General features: G+C 42.4%; 3 protein-coding genes across 3 annotated transcripts in view; all 3 read left to right on the top strand.

The window, feature by feature from the left end:
* The window catches only part of LOC307044683 (uncharacterized protein), a gene marked incomplete at both ends in the record, with an annotated part of 99,086 nt that overhangs the window by 19,394 nt on the left and 53,001 nt on the right, over positions 1 to 26,691 (top strand). The gene's annotated exons all lie outside the window — the stretch shown is intronic.
* LOC307044217 (uncharacterized protein) lies at positions 889 to 13,303 on the top strand. Its single transcript, XM_079689299.1, has 15 exons — positions 889 to 1,271; positions 1,508 to 1,537; positions 2,732 to 2,845; positions 5,330 to 5,443; positions 5,645 to 5,723; positions 5,877 to 6,105; positions 6,246 to 8,052; positions 8,134 to 8,307; positions 8,623 to 8,796; positions 9,227 to 9,400; positions 9,957 to 10,130; positions 10,446 to 10,619; positions 10,963 to 11,136; positions 11,766 to 11,812; positions 11,939 to 13,303. The coding sequence occupies exons 2-15, from the start codon at positions 1,530 to 1,532 to the stop codon at positions 12,511 to 12,513; spliced, it is 4,017 nt and encodes a 1,338-aa protein (XP_079545425.1). The 5' UTR covers positions 889 to 1,271; positions 1,508 to 1,529; the 3' UTR covers positions 12,514 to 13,303.
* On the top strand, positions 19,477 to 21,993 carry LOC307044247 (D(1)-like dopamine receptor). Its single transcript, XM_079689334.1, has 2 exons — positions 19,477 to 19,508; positions 20,178 to 21,993. Exon 2 carries the CDS (start codon positions 20,267 to 20,269, stop codon positions 21,683 to 21,685), a length of 1,419 nt encoding a protein of 472 aa, XP_079545460.1. The 5' UTR covers positions 19,477 to 19,508; positions 20,178 to 20,266; the 3' UTR covers positions 21,686 to 21,993.

Below are 26,691 nucleotides of genomic sequence, written 5' to 3'. Positions count from 1 at the left end.
GTACGTCACTCTTTAGTGTCCCCTGGTCTCCCAGCTGTGTACGTCACTCTTTAGTGTCCCCTGGTCTCCCAGCTATGCGCGTCACTCTTTAGTGTCCCCTGGTTTCCCAGCTGTGTGCGTCACTCTTTAGTGTCCCCTGGTCTGTTCTCAGCTGTGTGTCACTCTTTAGTGTCCCCTGGTCTCTCAGCTGTGTGTGTCACTCTTTAATGTCCCCTGGTCTGTTCTCAGCTGTGTGCGTCACTATTTAGTGTCCCCTGGTCTCCCAGCAGTGTGCGTCACTCTTTCGTGTCCCCTGGTCTGTTCTCAGCTGTGTGCATCACTCTTTAGTGTCCCCTGGTCTCTCAGCTGTGTGCATCACTCTTTAGTGTCCCCTGATCTCCCAGCTGTGTGCGTCACTCTTTAGTGTCCCCTGGTCTCTCAGCTGTGTGCGTCACTCTTTAGTGTCCCCTGGTCTCCCAGCAGTGTGCGTCACTCTTTCGTGTCCCCTGGTCTGTTCTCAGCTGTGTGCATCACTCTTTAGTGTCCCCTGGTCTCTCAGCTGTGTGCATCACTCTTTAGTGTCCCCTGATCTCCCAGCTGTGTGCGTCACTCTTTAGTGTCCCCTGATCTCCCAGCTGTGTGCGTCACTCTTTCATGTCCCCTGGTCTACCAGCTGTGTGCGTTTCTCTTTAGTGTCCCCTGGTCTCCCAGCTCTGTGCACCACTCTTTAGTGTCCCCTGGTCTCCCAGCTGTGTGCGTCTCTCTTTAGTGTCCCCTGGTCTCCCAGCTGTGTGCGTCACTCTTTAGTGTCCCCTGGTCTCCCAGCTGTGTGCGTCTCTCTTTAGTGTCCCCTGGTCTGTTCTCAGCTGTCAGAGTGCAGCAGGGAGCGGCTGGGGGTTAATCTTTAACTACAATATAAAGTCATATACAGTTTGAAGTGAGAGCTGCAGCGTCACACTGCTTCATCAGAGTGCTGGACACAGAGGACTGATGAAGAAGCAGAGGATTTACTCCTGATGGAGCAAATGGTCAGATCAGCAGGAAACTCTTCTTCTACACAGACCTGGTCCTCACAGCTGATGGAGCACATGGTCAGATCAGCAGGAAACTCTTCTTCTACACAGACCTGGTCCTCACAGCTGATGGAGCACATGGTCAGATCAGCAGGAAACTCTTCTTCTACACAGACCTGGTCCTCACAGCTGATGGAGCACATGGTCAGATCAGCAGGAAACTCTTCTTCTACACAGACCTGGTCCTCACAGCTGATGGAGTTCATGAGAAGAAACTGAGTAAGTGGGACTTTGATTCATTCAGTGTCTAATGTTTCAAACAGCTGCTCTTTGTGGGTTCATGTGTTCACCTCCTGTCTTTAGAATGACAGCACTCAGTTTATCTGACAACTGATGTTAGAAACTACAGCTCACTGTCTTTAAAGTCTACATGTAGAAACAGATGTTATTTCCTCATCACTAACAAATATAATGACATTAAAGTAATAATGAAGCCGTGTGTCTGTCTCCATCAGGTGGCTGCAGGTTATCACCAACATGGAAAGGTATCACACTCAACACTTCACATGATGTTTGAAACTGTTTCACCCTTCAACATGTTCTCTCTCACTGACTGGCTGTTTACTGTCTCTGCTCTTTCTCCTGAACATTGACTCATAATAAACCTGTAAATCTATAAAACACATTCAGATTGAATCCTGATTCTGGACTGCAGTTTGGACTTTGATGCTTCTCTTATCTTATGAAGGCTCATATTTCATATTTATTGAGGCGTCTGTGGGTCAAAGTGCTCTCATAGAAAGATCTTTGTTAATTAATAACTCAGAAACAACAAGGGATCTGAGGAGAAGTTAAGATGTCTTAAGGACTAGGTGCAGAAATCTGGGGACTAGTTAAAGAAATCTAGGGGCTTGTTGCAGAGGTCCGGGAACTTGTGGTCAATATCTAGGAGCATCTTGCAGATATCTTATGACCAGTTGCAGAAGTCAAGGTAATAGCTACAGACATTTAGGGACTATTTGCAGAGAACAAGGGAGCAGTTGCAGAGACCTATGACTACTTGAAGGGATCCAGAGACTAGTTTATGATATATTTTCCCCTGATCTTTCAGCAGCATGACTCATAACAAACCTGTAAATCTATAAAACACATTCAGATTGAATCCTGATACTGGACTGCAGTTTGGACTTTGATGCTTCTCTTATCTTACGAAGGCTCATATTTCATATTTATTGAGCCCTCTGTGGGTCAAAGTGCTCTCATAGAAAGATTTCTGTTAATGAATAACTCTTGTTTATCATTGTGTCTTTGAAGTTAGAACCAATCAATGCAGAGAGATCTGAGGACTGGTTAGGAGGTCCAAGGACTAGTTCCAGAGATCTAAGGACTTGTTCAAGAGGTCCTATCGACTAGTTCCAGAGATCTAGAGACTTATTCAAGAGGTCCTAGGGACTAGTTGCAGAGCACTAGAGACTTGTTGCAAAGACTTGTTTCCCTACTTTTTCCCCTGAACATTGACTCATAACGTTGATATTTGAAATATGCTACAGTTGTCTTTTGTTTAGTTGCAGAGATTTGAGAAACTTGGGTTTAGTGAGATCTGGGGACTAGTTTGAGATATATAGGGACCAGTTGCAGAGATCTTTGGGATTAAATGCAGAGATCAACTGTCTTTAACTGTCCAAAAGCCACTGAAAGCAGAGATATAAATCTTCTGTACATTTGTGTCTTTGTATTAGCTCCAAGCAGCAGAGAGAAGAGTCTCCTGAACCCAGCTGTGTGTCCCTGAAGAGTGATTGGTCTAAGGGTCGTCTGATTAACTTCAAAGATGGACATCCTTCCAATGACCCAGTGTAAGTATTTAAAGCCAATGATTTGTTTGCATCTGGTTTTAAATATGATGAATGATGGAAGAACACAACATCTGTTGAATCTTTAAACATTGATAACACATTGATCAAATATCAATCTGTCTTATCTTTTATTGGGCCCTGGTCCCAGGCCTAAAGTAGTCTCACTAGTTAGTATATTTCCCTCCTAGCCAATGAGCTTACAGGGTACAGCCATATGGCAGCTGGTGCCAGACGTACACGTAGAAGATCTATCAGATCGCCTGCCTCAGGTTCTTGGTCCATGCAGGGAAAGATTAGGGGGGGGGGGGGGGGGAGTTATTTAATCATCCCTCCTCATATTCTGTGTAAATAAATGCGGGGAGGGATTAGGCCGGAGCCAAGACGCCAAACTCAAACTATATGCTGCTGTGAATTAACATGTCAAACTTGAGTTGTCTGACTGAATGGAGTGGAGCCTTCGAGCTAGTTCATTCAGTCACTAGAGCTATAATGACACATGAACAATATGCCTTACACGTCAGACCACCAATCAAACTCATTCTTCTAAATCTGGCGCTCTTTTTAGGCTGCAAGATTTTCCATCTCTTCCTCTGCCGCACTATCACTCCATCATCCAGCTGTAGGGTCAGAGGGAAAGTTATTTAATCATCACTCCTCAATGTCCTATGTCAGGGGTACTCAAATACAAATGTTAAAGGTCCAAAAAAATGTTTTTAATAAGACAAAGGTCCGATGATTACGGTCATTCAACATTTTAAACAATTGCAACAAGATTCTTAACACGAGGTTGCAAAAACAAAAATAATCTGTGTGCAGCAGTTTTCATTGTTATTGCGTCTGTGCTTGATCCCTCAGAGTCGCAGAGCTGCACAGTTATGAATAAAGGCAGCCGCACCCTCTTTCATTCAGCATTCCCATCATTGCTTTATAAGTGTCTTGCCTCCTTGTGTGTCCACTGAGGTTCGTCAGGCCCAACTCATCTTCAACAAACTCCCCCTTTGCCTCATCATAAAAACTCACAAACACCAGCAACTGAGCATTGTCAGTGGTGCCAGTGGACTCATCCACAGCTAAGGAAATGCACTCTGCATTTTGTATTCCATCACAAAGCTGATTAATCAAATCACCAGCCAGTATTTATGTTCTTCTGGTTGCTGTGGAATCTGAGAGGGGGATTTGCTTTATTTGACCTGTCATTTCCTCTTTTTGTTTGCCTTCAAACATGGTCTCCATCACTTCAGTCATGCATTATTTTATACTTCAGTTATTATCCAGTGGAAAGTCCTTACCTACTGGCCTAGTTAAAAAAAAGTGGTTACTTTTTTTTGGCTGGGCAGTGTAGTTTTACACACCGTCTTATTTGACTTTCTCAGGACTTAGAACAGTTTTTTGGGGGCAGACCCCCACAAAGAAAAAACTCGTAAGGTCATCATCTTAACAGTTTTGTATGCTCATCCCGTGAGCAGAGCATCATGTCTATTACAGCTGAATGCCGCGATTACCATTTTGTTCAGCAAAACGCCTCACCAAATTAGTAAGATCCAAAGCTTTAGTGCGTTTTGATTCAATGAACAGCCATTGATTCAATGTACAGCCAAACTTGACAGTCTCTTCTCTGTCATTGTAGACCGCAAATACCTCATTCCTTCAGTACTTAGGTCCGAATCAGTCTATGGTCCGAATGCTTCTCGTTTTGCGCCGTACCGTTCAAATGAAATCGCCGCCAATCATATTTCAACGCTCGCGCCATGGGTTGACGTGCGTTACAAGACGTGTGTCTTGTGCTGCATTCACTTGCACTCGGACATTAGAGACGTTCTCTCATAAATGTCCGATGAGCCACAACTTTTCTTTCAAAACAAAGCTGCCAACTGGGTGGCAAGGCCTATTTTTAGGGTGGCAGTTGCCACCCCATGCCGCCCCGGGGTCCCCGGTAGGTGAAACTAGGCTGCTAGCTACAGTACAGATGCAACTAGATGAGCTGTTAACGCTCGCTCTGACTTTTTTTTTTTTAAACACACATTTTTCCCACCCGCATTCCGCGAAGACCCGCCCTACTGTGCCTCTGATTCGCAGAGTGTTGGTGGGGGGGAAAAAACGCTGACGGGATGCTGAATGTGATTGGACCAATGCGTTGACAGACACACACAGACACACACAGACAGACAGACAGATAGAGCGCTGTTTGTACACAGCGGAGAATTTTGACTCGTTGCGTTGTCTCAATAATAACACAAATAACACAGATAATACAGATAATACATATGAAAAGTATAATTTCGCTCAGAGTCCAGAGACAGTTGTCGTTCGGTCCGGATCCGGACCGGAGTCCGGACTTTGAGGATGCCTGTCCTATGTGAATATATGCAGGGAGCGATGAGGCCAGAGCCCAGGGGCTAAAATCAAACTACATACCTCTGTCAATAAACATTTCAAACATGAGTTTTCTGACTGAAATAAAGTCAACTTTAGTGTTTCTGTCAGTTCCCAGCAGCAGAGAGAAGAGTCTCCTGGACCCAGCTGTGTGTCCCTGAAGAGTGATTGGTCTAAGGGTGCTCTGATTAACTTCAAAGATGGAAGCTGTTCTTCTGACCTGGTGTAAGTATTTCAAACTGTTCATAGAAACTGGAGAGCTTGCTGTTCCTCAGTCAGACTCAGAATTGGTCGTCCATCAGTGTTAGCATCTGGTTTGCATGATGATGTATTATGACAGAACACAACATCTTTATATAACTGCTCTGGGTCTTTGTATGTAAAGTCTGTGGAGCAAACATAATGTAAGTTCATGATTCCTCACAGAGAGGACCAGCAGAGCTCAGAGGTTCCCAGAGGTCAGTCTGCCCAGCAGCATCAGACACAGCTGGACTCCACATTTATGGTCTGTACATGAACTACAGCTACTTCACATCTGTTCTGCTCACAGTCAACTCCATGATGCACTTTGTAGATCAGTGGATGGTCAGTCTGTCCAACATGGATCTGATGTTTGGTGACTTTAGTTTGATTGTGTTGTTCATGTATTCTGTTCCAGCTGCTGGAGGACAACATCATCACTTTTGTGAAGAACGAGCTGAAGAAGATCCAGAAGGCTCTGAGTTCAGATTACCCAGCATGCTTAGAGAGTCAGAGGGAGGATGAGGAGGTGTTGGACGGTAAGGATGAAGAGCAGAGGAGGAGCAGCAGAGAGGCATTTCTGAACATCACTCTGCACTTCCTGAGGAGCATGGAGCAGGAGGAGCTGGCTGACCGTCTGCAGAGCAGTAAGAGGGTTTCTATAGAGATTTAACAAGCTGGATAAATGTTGACTAAAGTCTCAAGAGATGGAACAAAGTATATTCAGATCTTTATTCTTTAAGGATGTATTTGACTCATTGATCTGATTTGTTGTGTGTTCATTCAGGAAGTCGTTCTGGAGTGTGTCAGCGTGAACTTAAATCCACCCTGAAGGAGAGGTTCCAGTGTGTGTTTGAGGGCATTGCTAAAGCAGGAAACCCAACCCTTCTGAACCAGATCTACACAGAGCTCTACATCACAGAGGGGGGGTCTGCAGAGGTCAATGATGAACATGAGGTCAGACAGATTGAAACAGCATCCAGGAAACCAGACAGACCAGAAACACCCATGAGACAAGAAGACCTCTTTAAAGCCTCACCTGGAAGAGATGCACCAATCAGAGCAGTGCTGACAAAGGGCGTGGCTGGCATTGGGAAAACAGTCTTAACACAGAAGTTCACTCTGGACTGGGCTGAAGGCAAAGCCAACCAGGACATCCAGTTCATATTTCCATTCACCTTCAGAGAGCTGAATGTGGTGAGAGAGAACCAGTACAGCTTGGTGGAACTTGTTCATCACTTCTTCTCTGAAACCAGAGACGCAGGAATCTGCAGGTTTGATCAGTTCCCGGTTGTGTTCATCTTTGACGGTCTGGATGAGAGTCGACTTCCTCTGGACTTCCTCAACACTGAGATCCTGACTGATGTCACAGAGTCCACCTCAGTGGATGTGCTGCTGACAAACCTCATCAGGGGGAAGCTGCTTCCCTCTGCTCGCCTCTGGATAACCACACGACCTGCAGCAGCCAATCAGATCCCTCCTGAGTGTGTGGACATGGTGACAGAGGTCCGAGGGTTCACTGACCCACAGAAGGAGGAGTACTTCAGGAAGAGATTCAGAGATCAGGAGCAGGCCGGCACCATCATCTCCCACATCAAGACCTCACGAAGCCTCCACATCATGTGCCACATCCCAGTCTTCTGCTGGATCTCTGCTTCAGTTCTGGAGGAGGTGTTGAAAACCAGAGAGGGAGGAGAGCTGCCCAAGACCCTGACTGAGATGTACATCCACTTCCTGGTGGTTCAGTCCAAAGTGAAGAACATCAAGTATCATGGAGGAGCTGAGACAGATCCACACTGGAGTCCAGAGAGCAGGAAGATGATGAAGGCTCTGGGGAAACTGGCTTTTGAGCAGCTGCAGAAAGGCAACCTGATCTTCTATGAGTCCGACCTGACAGAGTGTGGCATCGATATCAGAGCAGCCTCAGTGTACTCAGGAGTGTTCACACAGGTCTTTAGAGAGGAGAGAGGACTGTACCAGAGGGACAAGGTGTTCTGCTTCGTCCATCTGAGCGTTCAGGAGTTTCTGGCTGCTCTTCATGTCCATCGAAAATGTATCAATTCTCGTGTCAACCTGCTGTCAGAAGAACCAACAACCTCCTGGCGTCCTAAAGTCTTCAGAGACAAACCTGAACTAACACATCTCTACCAGAGTGCTGTTGACCAAGCCTTACAGAGTCCAAACGGACACCTGGACTTGTTCCTCCGCTTCCTCCTGGGTCTTTCACTGCAGACCAATCAGAAACTCCTACGTGGTCTGCTGACAGAAACAGGAAGTAGCTCAAAGACCAACAAGAAAACAGTACAGTACATCAAGAAGAAGATAGATGAGGATCTGTCTCCGGAGAGAAGCATCAACCTGTTCCACTGTCTGAATGAACTGAATGATGGTTCTCTAGTGGAGCAGATCCAACAGTCCCTGAGTTCAGGAAGTCTCTCTTCAGATAATCTGTCTCCTGCTCAGTGGTCAGCTCTGGTCTTCATCTTACTGTCATCAGAAGAAGATCTGGACGTGTTTGACCTGAAGAAATACTCTGCTTCAGAGGAGGCTCTTCTGAGGCTGCTGCCAGTGGTCAAAGCCTCCAGGAAGGCTCTGTAAGTACAGAAACATTCATATATCATGAGTTCAATATTCAGTTCATTATTTTCATATATTGCTTGTTTTCTCTTTATCAGACTGAGTGGCTGTAAGCTGTCGGAGAGAAGCTGTGAAGCTCTGTCCTCAGTCCTCAGCTCCCAGTCCTCTAGTCTGAGAGAGCTGGACCTGAGTAACAACGACCTGCAGGATTCAGGAGTGAAGCTGCTGTCTTCTGGACTGGAGAGTCCTCACTGTACTCTGGAGACTCTCAGGTCAGGATAAATCAATAAATTGAGCTTCCTTTTTTGGATGTATTTAACTTACTATAGTAAATGAACTATTTTTAAACCTGTTAAATGATTCTTTGCTGTTGTGTTCAGGTGCAAATCTACACACTCTTCTCCCTTTCTACTTTTGACACATTTTTAACATTGGCTTTCAATCCACCATGTATGCAAAATGTTTGCCATCAGTTCAAAGAATGTAGTATTCCTCGTATTTATGATTATAGGGTCTTAATATTTTGTTTTTGAATTTGTAAAAAGGAGTGAATGCCGAACTTTTAATTTAAATTTGTGTCCCTTCAGACTGAGTGACTGTAAGCTGTCAGAGAGAAGCTGTGCAGCTCTGTCCTCAGTCCTCAGCTCCCAGTCCTCTAGTCTGAGAGATCTGGACCTGAGTAACAACGACCTGCCGGATTCAGGAGTGAAGCTGCTGTCTTCTGGACTGGAGAGTCCTCACTGTGCTCTGGAGACTCTCAGGTTAGGATTCATTAACATGTTGAGCTCCCTTTTGAATATTTATTGATATATTGGGCTGCTGTTGCCCAGAAGGGAAATAGGCAAGTACCAAGGGGAGGGTTATTGATTTGATCCCCTCTCCCTGAGGTTAACATGTCAAAGTGTCCTTGGGAAAGATACTTGACCTCAAATTATTTTCTAGACATTGTATTGAAGTGTTTGTTAGTTGCTTCAGTAAAAGCCTAAGCTGAAATAACATGTATGATTACTGGATGAGTTTTCTAAGTTCACTGTACTCAAGTTATTTTTCAACCCAGTTGTGATCGTCAATTTTCAGACCCTATGTAACATAATATACTTTACAGTTTTTCTGTTTTGCCCAGGAAAACATGTTATATAAAAACATAGTCCACTTTAACATTTGCTTCCATTTATTTTGTTGTCTCCTCAGACTGAGTGTCTGTAACCTGTCAGAGAGAAGCTGTGCAGCTCTGTCCTCAGTCCTCAGCTCTCAGTCCTCTAGTCTGAGAGAGCTGGACCTGAGTAACAACGACCTGCAGGATACAGGAGTGAAGCTGCTGTCTGCTGGACTGGAGAGTCCTCACTGTACTCTGGAGACTCTCAGGTCAGGATTCTTCAACATGTTCAGCCGATGGACTTTTGAATTCCTAACCATTTCAATGGTTTAATTCCTTCTTTTCTCTACCAAAATGATTTTGAAATAGTTATGTTCGTCAAACTCTCAGGTTAGGATTCATCAACATTTTAAGCTTCCCTTTGAATATTTATTGATATATTGGGCTGCTGTTGCCCAGAAGGGAAATAGGCAAGTACCAATGGGAGGGTTATTGATTTGATCCCCTCTCCCTGAGGTTAACATGTCAAAGTGTCCTTGGGAAAGATACTTGACCTCAAATTATTTTCTAGACATTGTATTGAAGTGTTTGTTAGTTGCTTCAGTAAAAGCCTAAGCCGAAATAACATGTATGATTACTGGATGAGTTTTCTAAATTTACTGTACTCAAGTTATTTTTCAACCCAGTTGAAATTGTCAATTTTCAGACCCTATGTAACATAATATAACATCATTTACAGTTCTTCTGTTTTGCCCAGGAAAACATATTATACAAACACAAAGTCCACTTTAACTTTTGCTTCCATTTATTTTGTTGTCTCTTCAGATTGAGTTTATGTAAACTGTCAGAGAGAAGCTGTGCAGCTCTGTCCTCAGTCCTCAGCTCCAGGTCCTCTAGTCTGAGAGATCTGGACCTGAGTAACAACGACCTGCAGGATTCAGGAGTGAAGCTGCTTTATGCTGGACTGGCGAGTCCACACTGTACTCTGGAGACTCTCAGGTCAGGATTCATCAATATGTTGAGCTTCCTTTTTTGGATGTATTTAACTTACTATAGTAAATGAACTAATTTTAAACCTGTTAAATGATTCTTTGCTGTTGTGTTCAGGTGCAAATCTACACACTCTTCTCCCTTTCTACTTTTGACACATTTTTAACATTGGCTTTCAATCCACCATGTATGCAAAATCTTTGCCATCAGTTCAAATAATGTAGGATTCCTCGTATTTATGATTATAGGGTCTTAATATTTTGTTTTTGAATTTGTAAAAAGGAGTAAATGCCGAACTTTTAATTTTTAATTTTGTCCCTTCAGACTGAGTTATGGTGACCTGTCAGAGAGAAGCTGTGAAGCTCTGTCCTCAGTCCTCAGCTCCCAGTCCTCTAGTCTGAGAGATCTGGACCTGAGTAACAACGACCTGCAGGATTCAGGAGTGAAGCTGCTGTCTGCTGGACTGGAGAGTCCACACTGTGCTCTGGAGACTCTCAGGTTAGGATTCATCAAAATGTTCAACTTCAGTTTTTATTTAGATAAATTGGTAAACCTGTAACCTGCACATGATTGTCTCTAAGCTAAATTTAAATCAGTAAAGTTCTATTTGATTCCATGGAAAAGTTTGATGTTGTTTTTCTCTATTTTGTTGGATCTTGAATGTTTCCAGACAAATTAGAAAGTGCAGTAATGTTATCAGATTATTGATAGACAGTAGTGATTGGCCTGGTTGGACAATGTCTAAATAACCCTCATTAATGGACAGCCTCACAGTACTTCACTGACCCTGCAGTCCTCACAGTGGCCTCAGATTATGTGATGTGTTGTTTTGTGTGTTCAGTCTGTCAGGCTGTCTGGTCTCAGAGGAAGGCTGTGTTTCTCTGGCTTCAGCTCTGAGATCCAACCCCTCTCATCTGAGAGAGCTGGACCTGAGCTTCAATCATCCAGGAGACTCAGGAGAGAAGCTGCTGTCTGCTGGACTGGAGGATCCTCTCTGGAGACTGGACACTCTCAGGTATTATACATGTATATACTGTATGTGTTCATGTAAATCCTAGCTTTCAAAAAAGTCACAAAGACACAGACTTTAATAAAATAGGCCAAGACAATAAAATGAAAGGGTACTGAGGAAACAAAGACAAGGAAGAAATCTTTAAAATATTAGAATCTGAACATGATTTTAATGCTCATTTTAATTTGTTGACCTAAACTGCCTTTTATAGATTTGGCAATAAAGTCAGGGGAGACAATACTTAGGAGGCACGATTCAGAAAATCCATCCCACAACATAAACCGACAGCAGAGATCATCCCACTCCTGATGGACGTGATCTACACTGGCTCCTGTATCTGAATTGATTCTGAAGTGCTTCTATTTTATAAAGCACTAAACAGTCCCTTAAAAACAATGAGGAACTATCAGATGTCTGAAGAATTCTGTGCATAACAGGTACCTTCAAATAAAGTGAATGTGTTTCCCTCTTCAGATTCCAGGTAACACTGATACATTCTTACATCTTATTTTCTGATAAATAATTGAAAAAAATGAGCTTTATTCAAAATCAGATGTTCCACTGACCTAAAATAATATCGTCTGATTAATAACAGCTGCTCTGACCCCCCCCCCCCCCCCCCCTTCTTTCAGGATGGAGCCTGGTGGAGTCCGATGGTTGAGACCCGGTCTGAGGAAGTGTGAGTGTGGTTTAATTTGATTCATGAAAACAAAGCAGCCACCATCTTCAAATGTAACCTTCATCATCAAAGTGTCAATAAATGAACAGCTGATAGATGAATAACTGCTGCTGTTCCTCTCCTCAGATTCCTGTGAACTCTCACTCGACACAAACACAGCACACAGAGAACTCAAACTGTCTGAGGACAACAGGAAGGTGACATGTGTGGAGGGGAAGCAGCCATATCCTGATCATCCAGAGAGGTTTGACCCCTGGTGTCAGCTGATGTGTAGAGAAGCTCTGACTGGTTGCTGTTACTGGGAGGTCGAGTGGAGAGGAAGGGTTGATATATCAATGACTTACAGAGGAATCAGCAGGAGAGGAGGCAGTGATGACTGTTTGTTTGGATGGAATGATCAGTCCTGGAGTCTGATCTGCTCTGGTGGTCATTACTCTGTCTATCACAATAACACAGTAACACACACCTCCTCCTCCTCCTCCTCCTCCTCCTCCTCCTCCTCCTCCTCCTCCTCCTTCTCCTCCTCTGGTAGAGTAGCAGTGTATCTGGATCATCCTGCTGGCTCTCTCTCCTTCTACAGAGTCTCCTCTGACACACTGATCCACCTCCACACCATCAGAACCACATTCACTGAACCTCTCTATGCTGGGTTTGGGTTCTGGTTCAGCTCTGGTTCCTCAGTGTCTCTGGTTCCTCTGTAGGAGGAAGAGTCTCCTCCTGTTCCAGAGACTTCCTCCCTGCTGCCCAGAGAGTTCAGTCTGTTCAGGATCACAGCTGATGTTAGTTAGTACCAACCTGAGTCTGAGGCTTTTTACTTCATTATAACATGATTTCTGAACTATTGATAAGAAGTCTGACCATTTTCAGAGACTTAGCTAAACCAATCGACTGTGATCCCCCTCTGTATAATGTGCTACTCATATACTGTACTATTCATACTGTGATCCCCCTTGTTGGGAAAATACTGAATCTACACTTCCAATATCACATGATAACAAAGGTATCCCAACTATTGCTGTTTACAGTGTAGGGAATGTTTAGATTTTGAGAAAAAGTCAGGATTTTGTTCATGACAGGATGTATGATTACCTACAAGAACCGGTGTGCCTCCATCTGGTGCCTGTGACTCCCTCTCTTGGATATCAGCATGTGAAGGACACTGTTCAGGAACTAGTTGATGCTCTGTATGTGACGACTACTTCCATTCTGGAGAGGATCACAGATACATGGATCCTGAGGTTCAAGCTCAAGCCGGGGACCAGGGAGAGTTAACATTTTGAAGTGTTCAGAAAAAGTGAGGATTTTGAGATTTTGAGAAAAAAAAATCAGAATTTTGAGATGACTGGTGACGAGTGATACTTTTCTAGCATCCCTCTATATAAAGTGTTCTATATTATGCATATAAAGGGGGTCCACGGGGTCTTAAAAATTATTAAAAGTTTATAAATCAATTTAGCGAAAATCAAGGCTATTAAAAAGTATTAAACATCATTTTCCAAGGTGTTACATTTTGTAGCTTGTTTCCAATAAGTATATAAATGGTTCAAAGAGGTTGTATTCTACAGTCTGCCTGAATGTAATCATTGCGTAGGTGTGTAGTGTGATTCTGTGTAGTTTATTGATGGCATCCCGTTGGATTTGACGTCATCTGAACAGGACATCGCACGCTCACTGCTTGATAGCGCGCCAAGGTCTGTTTACGCCGGTTGCTAAGCAACATCGTTATGGGGAAATGCAAGTCTGCGTCCAAATGGTTGGAAGATAAGGAGGAAGGACAATCAATACTGTATATAGTCAATGTAAGGTAAAGTGTGTCGCCAATGTGACCGGTTAAAAGTCAAAGTGGCGATGAGGTCTTAAAATGTATGGAAAGGGTCTTACAAAAGTTCTTACATTTGACTCTAGGATTCCTGCATATACCCTGTTCTAAATCACATGGCAGTCATTGTAACTTGAAGTAAAAAGCAGCTAGGGTTAACTAATTAAAGTAAGTGAGTGTATGAAAAACAATATCTATAAAGTACAAAATCTAACAGTAGCCTATAGATTAAAATAAATAAGTATACTTATTTGTTGTATATTTGTGGATATGTTAAGTATATATACGTGTCTCTAATTTAAATCCAGAAGTGCACTTTGGTATAAGTCTTGACTACAAACTGTCAGACCAACAATGACAGGTTGTTTAGAGTTTAACTCCAACTACAGAGCTTGCCTTTGAACGTCTCTTAACATTTTCAATGCAAATAAAACACATGTTAACTTGGTCTTTGGAAAAGTGCTCAGTTCTGTTTTGCATTAAGGATGTCAGAAAATACATCACATGACATTATGGCTGATAATCCCATTCCTCACGGAGATCATGGATTTCATTTTGAACTCTGGAACAGTTCACTGCACTCATCAACACTATAAATACAAAAGTACATACAAACTAAAAGTCGAAGTACTCAGATCTTGTTCTTGAGTAAAAGTAGAAGTACACAGATCTTGTACTTGAGTAAAAGTCGAAGTAATCAGATCTTGTACTTGAGTAAAAGTAGAAGTACTCAGATCTTGTTCTTCAGTAAAAGTAGAAGTTCCAGAGTGTAGGAATACTCTGTTACAGTAAAAGTCCTGCATTCAAAATGTTCCTCGAGTAAAAGTAGAAAAGTATTATCATCAAAATATAGTTAAAGTAGCGACAGTAAAAGTAGTGATTGTGCAGATTGGTCCATTTCAGAATACCTACCTTCATGCATACACATCTTAAGGAAAGATGCTGGAGACAAACTCCTGGGTCTCTATCTGTTGTTTGGTTGTTAATTAATTAGAGACTGTTGATTATAAAAGAACCACCAGCTGCTGAAAACACTGAGGCCTAACTAGACAGGAACTGCTAAAACCAAAATGCGTTCACCTGCTTCACCAAAAATAAATCCTGAAAGAGGTTTCACATGTTTGATGGAGCTGCTGAGTGTTCATCAGGAGAAAGGATGCTAACAAACATGCCATTCCATATTTATCATTAACCCCTTCACGCTCCTGATCCTCTTTTTACAAAACACACTTTCAGCCTTCAGACTGATGGTTCAGTTTACAGGCTTTCAGAAAAGCAAAACAACTATTCTCTGATTAAAAAATGTTTAATGGCAGTTGGCAAACAGCTGCTAGATGCATTTACCGCCCCCTTCTGGACCCGAGTGTGGATCAGCACAGCTTCACCTTCAATACTTACCTGTATAATATAATCCCTGTCCTCTTTAAAAACCTAAATACAGTCCGGTACTCTACATCCCCTGAACTGCTTTGCAAAATCTCTTTTATACTTAACTCTGTTGGGTTTCTGTCCCGCGATAAATCAGTGATCATTACCACAAATACCACATTTGCCTGATGCTCGTTGTCCCTCATGTTTCTCCGACTGTCCTTTGAACGTTATAGAAACACAGGCCCTTAAACTCCTCTAACCCACTCTTCCTCTTCCCATTTCTTATTCATTTGGGATTGGATGATCTCTTGATTTCAGCCTTGCTATATGTTACTCTCGTCTATATTACCTTGTTGCTAATTATACAGATGTATCTTCCATCTGATTTCCCTCCATATTACTGAGTCACTGCTCTAGTTCCTTTGTGCTCTCTCAAGTCCTACATCTTGTCTTGTGTGTGAATGCATGTGTTTAATACTGTCCAATGCACTCCTGCACATTTTGACATCTCTCCTCTGAGGTGCGTTCAAGGGCAGCTGCAAATCAACAACACTTTAATGCAGCTGCAACAAGGTCCAGTGAGCTGCAAACTACACCATGTGTTCATCAGGACATCTTCTTTTGTGAAAGTTTGAAAAGGAGATGAATGAACTCAAAAGAGATGTTGAGGTTTGCTGCATGTGGCGGAGTTTTATTTACAACAGCAGACATGTGGCGCCATCTAGTGGCTGTATTGGAGCATTGCAAGTATTTCTAAATTCAGCTTCATCAGCTCATTTAAACTTCTTGAGGTTTAAAAAGTCCTTGGATCCAAATTTAGATCATGTGAGTTCATTATAGTTCTTTAGTAAATCAATCTGCATTAAATCTGCATGACTCCAGCAGCGTTAGAGCTTCTACTTCAGTCTCCTTTCATCTCAGAGGAGACGAGGATAATCAGATGCAGGAAGTTAAAATAAGATCAAATATACTTTATTAATCCCACATTTGGGAAAAGTGTTTCTAGGTATTTAGGAAAGTAGGTAGGTGGGTAGGTTTTGCACATAGTTAGAAATAAAAAAAAAGTAGAAAATAAACATTTATATAATATAAACATCTGAAAATAGCAGATAAAACAGAACTGAAAGAGTGAAAATATAAGAGTTGACCGTGATATAAAATATATAAACTATCTGACAAATAAATCAAGGCTAAATTACAGCTAACACAATATAGAAGGGGGAGATTGTTTACATTTAGTGAGCGGGAACGAAGGTGTTTGGAGTTTTCTACCATCAGGTTTGAAGCTTCTTGATAAATGAACATCAGTCGAGATGATTTTAAAACGCTCAGCTCAACTTAAATCAAAATAGCTTTTACCGAGCAGCAAACTTATGCATTTTCAGCCTCTGAGTTTTGGCTTTCTTCCTAAACGTCTGCATGGATTTCAAAATGAAGGATTATTGATGGTTTTGGGAATTATTTTCTTTATTCTGCCAATAGTAAAAAAGGACTGTTTGTGAACACAGCTGTATCCGGATAAGAAAACTATTCTGTAAACTGTTTGATATAAAAATAACAATAACAAATCCAACCAGCAGAGGGCCACATAACAACCTACATACAACAACTTAATGTTTATAAAAAGCACTTTTTAAAGAGACGGACCATTATATAAGTAGACTCTGATAGAACAATATAAGACTTAGTAATGTATCTATGTTTCTCATCGAATTATAATTGACATTTGGAATTTAAAAACGACATTTTTATTTAAGAATTTGGAATGTTCTAGAACTTATTGAGTCTTTAAGCTCGAGATTTTAAGGGATGTTTTTACATTCCTGTATTTTCCAGGACGTACAGCATAGTCACAACAGCACAGAGTCATTTATCGTAATTGATTACACGGTTTAGTTGAATACTCGATTCTGATTGGTCAATCCGGACATTTCAGAGGCCATTGTGACAGTAGTACAGACAGGCCCGGCTCCAGGATGAAATTACTGAGGGGGCTGTTAAAAAATCAGAGGGGGCGATTTTTTTTTCACAACAACGAAAAATACTGGCAATGTAATGAATTGACACACCAAGCTTTTTTCCTTCTCACTGCTCTACAATCTCTTTGCTTCTTTATTTTTATTCTGGATTTACCCCTCTCGTTCTGTTCTTTTCCTCTGATCTTTAATATTCGAAAGTACATTATTAGATAGCCGAACTTTGGTTAACAGACTAACATTGATTTCCTCAATTTATAAATGGACAGGCTCTGTAATTATACCATAACCTTTTCTCCTCTATCCCTTAACCCGTCTTCCTATACAGATTTACTTACTTACTTTCTACTCTAGTCAGGTCAGGATTAAAGAAACATTAATCTGATGGATTTTTTTTTTCAGGATTGAATGTTCAAATCAAGGCCTAAAACCTGGCTTTTCATAAGAAAGTCATTAATATATAAACCAAATGTAATACTGGATCAAATACTTCACCAAATGGACAGACACAGATTAAAAATAAAAATAAAGTCCCCTGGTTTGTCTCTACTGCCATGAGAAAAATCAAATCAATGTTCCAAAATCCGTCACTAGATGTCGCTCATTGTACCAATTTGGTTGATATAATACATAACATATTATTATTCTAGTAAAAGGGCTCGCTTTGGCAAAAACCTGATCCATACAGCCCTAAATAATAACAAGTAACCATCACGTGTGGTGATATCTGTAGTTGTCTGTCTTATTTTTAGTTGATGTCAAACAACATGGATTTCAAGTCAATATACGAAAGTAAATCAATAAAGGAAGTAAACAAGCTGATCTTCAAGTTCCTCAAAAACACTGGTCTGAGGACAAGGATTTAATATGAACATTTAATAAATCAACAGTAGGTGGCGATATATGCTCCAAGTGGAAGCGATTCACCATTAAAGACAAAAGAAGAAGAAAAAGTAGTAGAAGAAGAAATACGCTAAAACAAACAGGCACAACACTGCTACTCTGTTTTTACTGACATGTAACATTTGATTTCACCTTGCTCTTTTTTTTTTTACGCAAATCAAGAAATGAAGTAAACAAGCTGATCTTCAAGTTCCTCAAAAACACTGGTCTGAGGACAAGGATTTAATATGAACATTTAATAAATCAACAGTAGGTGGCGATATATGCTCCAAGTGGAAGCGATTCACCATTAAAGACAAAAGAAGAAGAAAAAGTAGTAGAAGAAGAACTACGCTAAAACAAACAGGCACAACACTGTTACTCTGTTTTTACTGACATGTAACATTTGATTTCACCTTACTCTTTTTTTTTAACGCACGTTCAAAAACGGGAACATTTTCGGGAGTTTCAACCGGGTACCAGCCACCGAAAACGGGTCACCCATCCGACTGTGTTTACAGTAGCACACACGCTAACATTAAGACTACAAGCTCACTTGGGGTTGAGGCTTTTTTACACGTTGCTTGATTGCCTTCCCCACATATCTGATCTAAACATAGTAACATGTATTGGGGGAAATGTATTTAAATTTATTTCATAATTGTGACATTTATTGCACTTTTTGATGGATGAATGAGGCTCAAAGTGAGGGGGCAAAGAATACAACTGAGGAGGCAATGCCAGCTTTTGCCCCCTCGTGGCGCCGGGCCCGAGTACAGACCGTGAGGAGGATGAAGAGAGAGAAAGAGGTTAGAAGATGGATCAAGTCAGATAGACCACCAGAAGCAGACAGGAAGTAAACACTAACATTACTAAGATTTAGGAGGAAGTCAAATATGTTTTTATTCCAGATGATAATGAATATAAACGGGTGTGTCTTCTTGTTTGTTGCACTGCATCAGCTGAGTGACACTTCTCTGAAGGAAGATATAATGCAGAAATAAATAAATATACAGTCTGGATTCTTGTTTTATTTCCCTGCATACAATTTAAGATTAAGTGAATTCGTTGCATGGTCATTTATTATTCTAATCCGTTTATTCCTCATATAAATGCACATTTTTGGACATTGATTTTTATCATATTATGGAAGAAAGCACTTAATTTTGACATCAAATAAAGTAGAGTTATTCAGGAGGAAGTCAAATATAGTCTGTCCTTTTATCAGAGAAGCTTCTGAATATATATTACACTCTCCTTTCTGTCTTCTTCTTTATTGGACTGCATGTTTTAAATAACGATCAAATGCAGGAATATAAATATATAGTCTTTTTGTTTTGCCTGATTAAAGATTTTCCTAATGATGACATTGTCCCACTGCACACAATTTAACATTTAAAATAATAAACCTCTTGTTTAGTCGTATCTTTAATTAATTACTCGCTCCTTTATTTCTCAGTAGTCATTTCGTTCGTTTTTGACACACACACATTTTTCAAACATAGATTTTTACCATATTTTAGATTCATTTTGACTTCGTTTTTGGTTTCAAATCAAGGCTAATTGGCTCCATGGTGATATATGCTGATAGTAATCTATTACCTGCAGAGGAGGAGCTGCAGCAGCAGTCTGAGCGTCAGTCGGAGAGGTGAGTCCTCCGAGCCACACCGGGACTAAACACCGGGGCAGAGACGCTTTTTACCCCCTGTGGAGGCACTGAGCTCCGGCAGGATTCATTATTATCACCGCTACTAAATTAATAATGAAGCTTTTTAAAAATATTTAATTTTAGGGATACTCGCGGAGTCTTTCTGGGTATTGATGTGAGAGGAGCTTTTTTCTTTCTTCCATAAGGATCTATTCTTTTTGTCAGGGTATTTATTTGAAATTATTTTTGCAATTGTTTTTAATGTTTTAGAATTAATTAACTTCAGAAATAAATTAGTCTTCAAGCTCTAGAATTCAAGGGATATTTTTGCATGCTTATATATACAACATAATAAACAACATTTTAAAGTCACAACAGTAGAGAGGATTATTTCTTTATTTCTTTACATTTGGATATTTTATTTTAATGCCTTCAGGATTTTTATTGGAGACAGTTTCCTCAATTATTCTGCTCCTGTTTTCCTTTTGTTATGGATTCACTGAGTTAATATTATCACCACTATTAAGTTATCATCAAAGCTTTATTCAAATCTTTAATTTCTTGGGAAACTCGCAGTGTGTAAGGATCTCTTCTTTTTTTTGCATAAGGATCTTTTTTTTTAAGACGAATGGATTTGTATTGAAGACAGTTTCCTTCATTCTTCTTCAGAGGCTTCAGAGGACGGTGTGTGCGTCAGAAGCAGCTGGATTTAAGATTGGATTTTAACCACCTGTCAATGAACACTTTATACTGAAGAAATGGATAACAACACCATGTGGAATTTCACCCAAGTTCTGTCGGAGCTGGACGGGACAGAAAGTGAGGAAGAGGAGGAACATGATGAAGGCAGTGGTGGTGGTGGAGGGTTGCGTATCCTCCTCGGTTGCGTCCTCTTCCTGCTCATCGTGTCCACGTTGCTCGGGAACACGCTGGTTTGCGCCGCCGTGGTTCGTTTCCGCCACCTTCGCTCCAAAGTCACCAACTTCTTTGTGATCTCGCTGGCCGTGTCCGACCTGTTCGTGGCCGTGCTGGTGATGCCGTGGGAGGCCGTCACCGAGGTCACCGGCACCTGGTTGTTCGGGCGATTCTGCAGCGTGTGGATCGCCTTCGACATCATGTGCTCCAAGGCGTCCATTTTGAATCTGTGTATCATAAGCGTGGACCGATACTGGGCCATCGCCAGCCCGTTCAAATACGAGCGGAAAATGACCCACCGGGTGGCGTTCGTCATGATCGGTGTGGCGTGGTCGCTGTCCATCCTCATATCTTTCATCCCGGTGCAGCTCAACTGGCACCAGGAAGGCATGGAGGAATCTATGGTGGAAAAGACGGTGGGAAACGGCGGGAACTTCACGAACAGCAGCATCGGCTTCAATGCCAAAAGCTGCGTCGCCAACTTGAACAAGACATACGCCATCTCCTCCTCGCTCATCAGCTTCTACATCCCCGTGGTGATCATGATCGCCACGTACACCCGCATCTACCGGATCGCTCAGATGCAGATTCGCCGCATCACGTCTCTGGAGAGGGCGGCGGAGCAGGCGCAGAACCAAGGCCACGGCGTGAACAGAAACCAGCATCAGCATCACAGGTCCAACGACGAAGCCTCGCTCAAGTCGTCCTTTAAGAAGGAAACCAAAGTCCTGAAGACCGTCTCCATCATCATGGGGGTTTTCGTCTTCTGCTGGCTGCCGTTCTTCGTGCTGAACTGCTACATCCCGTTCTGCGACCCTCCATGCGTAAGCGACACAACCTTCACCGTTTTCGTGTGGTTCGGATGGGCCAACTCCTCCCTGAACCCCGTGATTTACGCCTTCAACGCAGACTTCCGACGCGCCTTCGCCACCATTCTTGGATGCAACCAAATGTGCTCCAACAACACGGTGGAAGCGGTGAACTTCAGCGACGAGCTAGTTTCCTACCACCACGACACGACGCTCCACAAGGAGGCGCTGGTTCCCGTGCAGCCGCAGCAGCATCCTCGCACAATAAACGCCTCTGGGTCGGACAGCCTGGAGGACGCTCAGATTGACGAGGAGTCGATCATCAACAGACTGCTGCTGCTTCCTGCCACCGTGCAGCTGGAGGACGACCCTGAACTTTCTCTGGAGACCATCACGCCGTTCACCTCGAAGAATGAAGCTCTTATTCCAGGACAAGTCCATCAGGACGGATAGGAGACACATCATCAAAGGACTAAACAGGAACATTATTTACATGGATCTTTTCCGAACATTACGTTACATGTCATTTTGTTAGATGCTTTTATACAAAGTGACTTACATACATTCAGTACTGTGGACAATCCCCACAGGAGCACTTTGGGGTGAAGTGTCTCAGGGACACAACGACACGCTGACTCGAACTTGCTACCCCTTGATTTGAAGTCCATCATACTTTCCACTGAGCCACAGCCTCCCTGTCCTCTGAAATTTTTTCTTTCTGTTAATGTGAAATGATGGAGGACTTTGATCTTTAAATCTGGCGAAATACAACTCAAGAGACTTTGTAGCTGAAGCTTCAGATAAAACATATTTTATTGAGTTTCTTCCATGTGACTGATTGTGCTGTTGGATTCTTGTTTAAATGGAAGCAGAATTAGTTATTCATACTTAACATATTGAGGTTGTTAATTAAATAATAATTTTAAAGGAAACAGGTTGTCTGATCAGACATTAAACTGTATTTATTTCACCAGAACCACTGAATGTTTCCATTATTACACTGTATGGATATGTCAAACCTAAAACACCAAGAAACAGCATCTGCCCTGTGACAACAGCAAACACAAGGGACTCAACTGGGACTCAAAGCACAACAATGAGCAATTAACTAAATGATAGAGTATTCATCAGGAGTTTTTAAAATGATGAGAAGAAGGTCGAGGGGTTCATTGAGTCCAGTGGAAATTAAACTTGCAGAATCTCCAGGTTGTCTTGTATTGTGGTTTTGTGTATTCGTGCATTAGAGGACGAGCCAGCCACATCAACGTCTTCCACCACATTCACTTTATTCTCTGCACGTTTTAATCTTCTTTCAACAGATCGGCTTATTGGTGCAGAAAGTGTTGGTGGACGATGATCATTTCTCATGTGCTTGAGAATACTTCAATCTTCTGTTGCCCAAAGAACAAAGGGAACCAATAACCTGTACCAACAAGCATCAGGTAGCTCAACATGGAAGTTCTCTTAGTTTAGTAAATGAATGAAGTGTTGGACACGTTGCAGACAGAGACGTTGATGCTGTCAGTGAGGAGGATCTGTTCTCAGCTGTGTGCGTCACTCTTTAGTGTCCCCTGGTCTCCCAGCTGTGTGCGTCACTCTTTAGTATCCCCTGGTCTCCCAGCTGTGTGCGTCTCTCTTTAGTGTCCCCTGGTCTCCCAGCTGTGTGCGTCACTCTTTAGTGTCCCCTGGTCTGTTCTCAGCTGTGTGTGTCACTCTTTAGTGTCCCCTGGTCTCCCAGCTGTGTGCGTCACTCTTTAGTGTCCCCTGGTCTCTCAGCTGTGTGTTTCACTCTTTAGTGTTCCCTGGTCTCCCAGCTGTGTGCGTCACTCTTTAGTGTCCCCTGGTCTCTCAGCTGTTTGTGTCACTCTTTAGTGTCCCCTGGTCTCCCAGCTGTGTGTGTCACTCTTTAGTGTCCCCTGGTCTCTCAGCTGTGTGTGTCACTCTTTAGTGTCCCCTGGTCTCCCAGCTGTGTGCGTCTCTCTTTAGTGTCCCCTGGTCTGTTCTCAGCTGTGTGCTTCACTCTTTAGTGTCCCCTGGTCTCCCAGTTGTGTGCGTCACTCTTTAGTGTCCCCTGGTCTCTCAGCTGTGTGTGTCACTCTTTAGTGTCCCCTGGTCTGTTCTCAGCTGTGTGCTTCACTCTTTCGTGTCCCCTGGTCTCCCAGCTGTGTGCGTCACTCTTTAGTGTCCCGTGGTCTCCCAGCTGTGTGCGTCACTCTTTAGTGTCCCCTGGTCTCCCAGCTGTGTGCGTCACTCTTTAGTGTCCCCTGGTCTCCCAGCTGTGTGCGTCTCTCTTTAGTGTCCCCTGGTCTGTTCTCAGCTGTCAGAGTGCAGCAGGGAGCGGCTGGGGGTTAATCTTTAACTACAATATAAAGTCATATACAGTTTGAAGTGAGAGCTGCAGCGTCACACTGCTTCATCAGAGTGCTGGACACAGAGGACTGATGAAGAAGCAGAGGAGTTACTCCTGATGGAGCACATGGTCAGATCAGCAGGAAACTCTTCTTCTACACAGACCTGGTCCTCACAGCTGATGGAGCACATGGTCAGACCAGCAGGAAACTCTTCTTCTACACAGACCTGGTCCTCACAGCTGATGGAGCACATGGTCAGATCAGCAGGAAACTCTTCTTCTACACAGACCTGGTCCTCACAGCTGATGGAGTTCATGAGAAGAAACTGAGTAAGTGGGACTTTGATTCATTCAGTGTCTAATGTTTCAAACAGCTGCTCTTTGTGGGTTCATGTGTTCACCTCCTGTCTTTAGAATAACAGCACTCAGTTTATCTGACAACTGATGTTAGAAACTACAGCTCACTGTCTTTAAAGTCTACATGTAGAAACAGATGTTATTTCCTCATCACTAACAAATATAATGACATTAAAGTAATAATGAAGCCGTGTGTCTGTCTCCATCAGGTGGCTGCAGGTTATCACCAACATGGAAAGGTATCACACTCAACACTTCACATGATGTTTGAAACTGTTTCACCCTTCAACATGTTCTCTCTCACTGACTGGCTGTTTACTGTCTCTGCTCTTTCTCCCGAACATTGACTCATAATAAACCTGTAAATCTATAAAACACATTCAGATTGAATCCTGATACTGGACTGCAGTTTGGACTTTGATACTTCTCTTATCTTACGAAGGCTCATATTTCATATTTATTGAGGCGTCTGTTGGTCAACGTGCTCTCATAGAAAGATCTCTGTTAATGAATAACTCAGAAACAACAAGGAAACTGAGGAGAAGTTAAGATGTCTTAAGGACTAGGTGCATGAATCTGGGGACTAGTTATAGGAATTTAGGGACTTGTTGCAGAGGTCCGGGAACTTGTGGTCAAGATCTAGGAGCATCTTGCAGATATCTTATGACCAGTTGCAGAAGTCAAGGTAATAGTTACAGACATTTAGGGACTATTTGCAGAGAACAATGGAGCAGTTGCAGAGACCTATGACTACTTGAAGGGATCTAGAGACTAGCTGCTGAGATTTAAGGACTAGTTTATGATATATTTTCCCCTGAGTTCTCAGCAGCATGACTCATAACAAACCTGTAAATCTATAAAACACATTCAGATTGAATCCTGATACTGGACTGCAGTTTGGACTTTGATGCTTCTCTTATCTTACGAAGGCTCATATTTCATATTTATTGAGGCGTCTGTGGGTGAAAGGGCTCTCATAGAAAGATCTCTGTTAATTAATAACTCAGAAACAGTGTATTATTGTTACGATGGAAATAAACAGTCATTGAAGTTAGAACCAATCAATGCAGAGAGATCTGAGGACTGGTTAAGAGGTCCAAAGACTAGTTCCAGAGATCTAGAGACTTGGTGCAAAGACTTGTTTCCCTACTTTTCCCCTGAACATTGACTCATAACGTTGATACTTCTCTTATCTTATGAATATTCCATATGTATTGAGGCCTCTGTGGGTCAAAGTGCTCTCATAAATAGAATGATCATTTCTACTCTGTTAATATTAACTCCATCTGGGGACTAGTTCCAGAGATCAACGTTCTTTAACTGTCCACAAATCACTGAAAGCAGAAATATAAATCTTGTTGCTTCTGTAAGTACCTGAGTTTATCGAAAACCTGAATTTGAATTGTTGGCAAATGGTAGCCTGGCTCGCGCTCACACACACACACACACACACACACACACACACACACACACACACACACACACACACACACACACACACACACACACACACACACACACACACACACACACACACACACATACATAAACACATGTCCAAGAATGGAGGAGAGACCAGAGGTAAATCTGAAAAGTTCCTAACTGAGTAAAATGACCCGCAGTCATCAGAGATGAGAAGAGTAGTTCTAATTCTTGATACTTGATGATAAGAAAGGGGCTTGAGGAGATCTGAGGACTGGTTAAGATGTCCAAGGACTAGTTCCAGAGGACTGGTTAAGATGTCCAAGGACTAGTTCCAGAGATCTAGGGACTTGTTCAAGAGGTCCTATGGAATAGTTCCAGAGATCTAGAGACTTATTCAAGAGGTCCTAGGGACTAGTTCCAGAGATCTAAGGGCTTGTTCAAGAGGTCCTATGGAATAGTTGCAGAGATCTAGAGACTTGTTCAAGAGGTCCTATAGGGACTAGTTGCAGAGCACTAGAGACTTGTTGCAAAGACTTGTTTCCCTACTTTTTCCCCTGAACATTGACTCATAACGTTGATATTTGAAATATGCTACAGTTGTCTTTTGTTTAGTTGCAGAGATTTGAGAAACTTGGGTTTAGTGAGATCTGGGGACTAGTTTGAGATATATAGGGACCAGTTGCAGAGATCTTTGGGATTAAATGCAGAGATCAACTGTCTTTAACTGTCCAAAAGCCACTGAAAGCAGAGATATACATTTTCTGTACATTTGTGTCTTTGTATTAGCTCCAAGCAGCAGAGAGAAGAGTCTCCTGAACCGAGCTGTGTGTCCCTGAAGAGTGATTGGTCTAAGGGTCGTCTGATTGACTTCAAAGATGGACATCCTTCCAATGACCCAGTGTAAGTATTTAAAGCCAATGATTTGTTTGCATCTGGTTTTAAATATGATGAATGATGGAAGAACACAACATCTGTTGAATCTTTAAACATTGATAACACATTGATCAAATGTCAATCTGTCTTATCTTTTATTGGGCCCTGGTCCCAGGCCTAAACCTAAGTAGTCTCACTAGTTAGTATATTTCCCTCCTAGCCAATGAGCTTACAGGGTACAGCCATATGGCAGCTGGTGCCAGACGTACACGTAGAAGATCTATCAGATCGCCAGCCTCAGGTTCTTGGTCCATGCAGGGAAAGATGGGGGGGGGGGGGGGGGGGGGGGAAGTTATTTAATCATCCCTCCTCATATTCTATGTAAATAAATGCGGGGAGGGATTAGGCCGGAGCCAAGACGCCAAACTCAAACTATATGCTGCTGTGAATTAAC

The sequence above is a fragment of the Notothenia rossii genome (assembly GCF_949606895.1).
Source record: "Notothenia rossii genome assembly, chromosome: 6".
In the NCBI taxonomy this organism is placed as follows: Eukaryota; Metazoa; Chordata; class Actinopteri; order Perciformes; family Nototheniidae; genus Notothenia; species Notothenia rossii.
The sequence above is the reverse complement of the archived record's forward strand: the minus strand, read 5'-3'. Positions and strand labels throughout refer to the sequence as shown.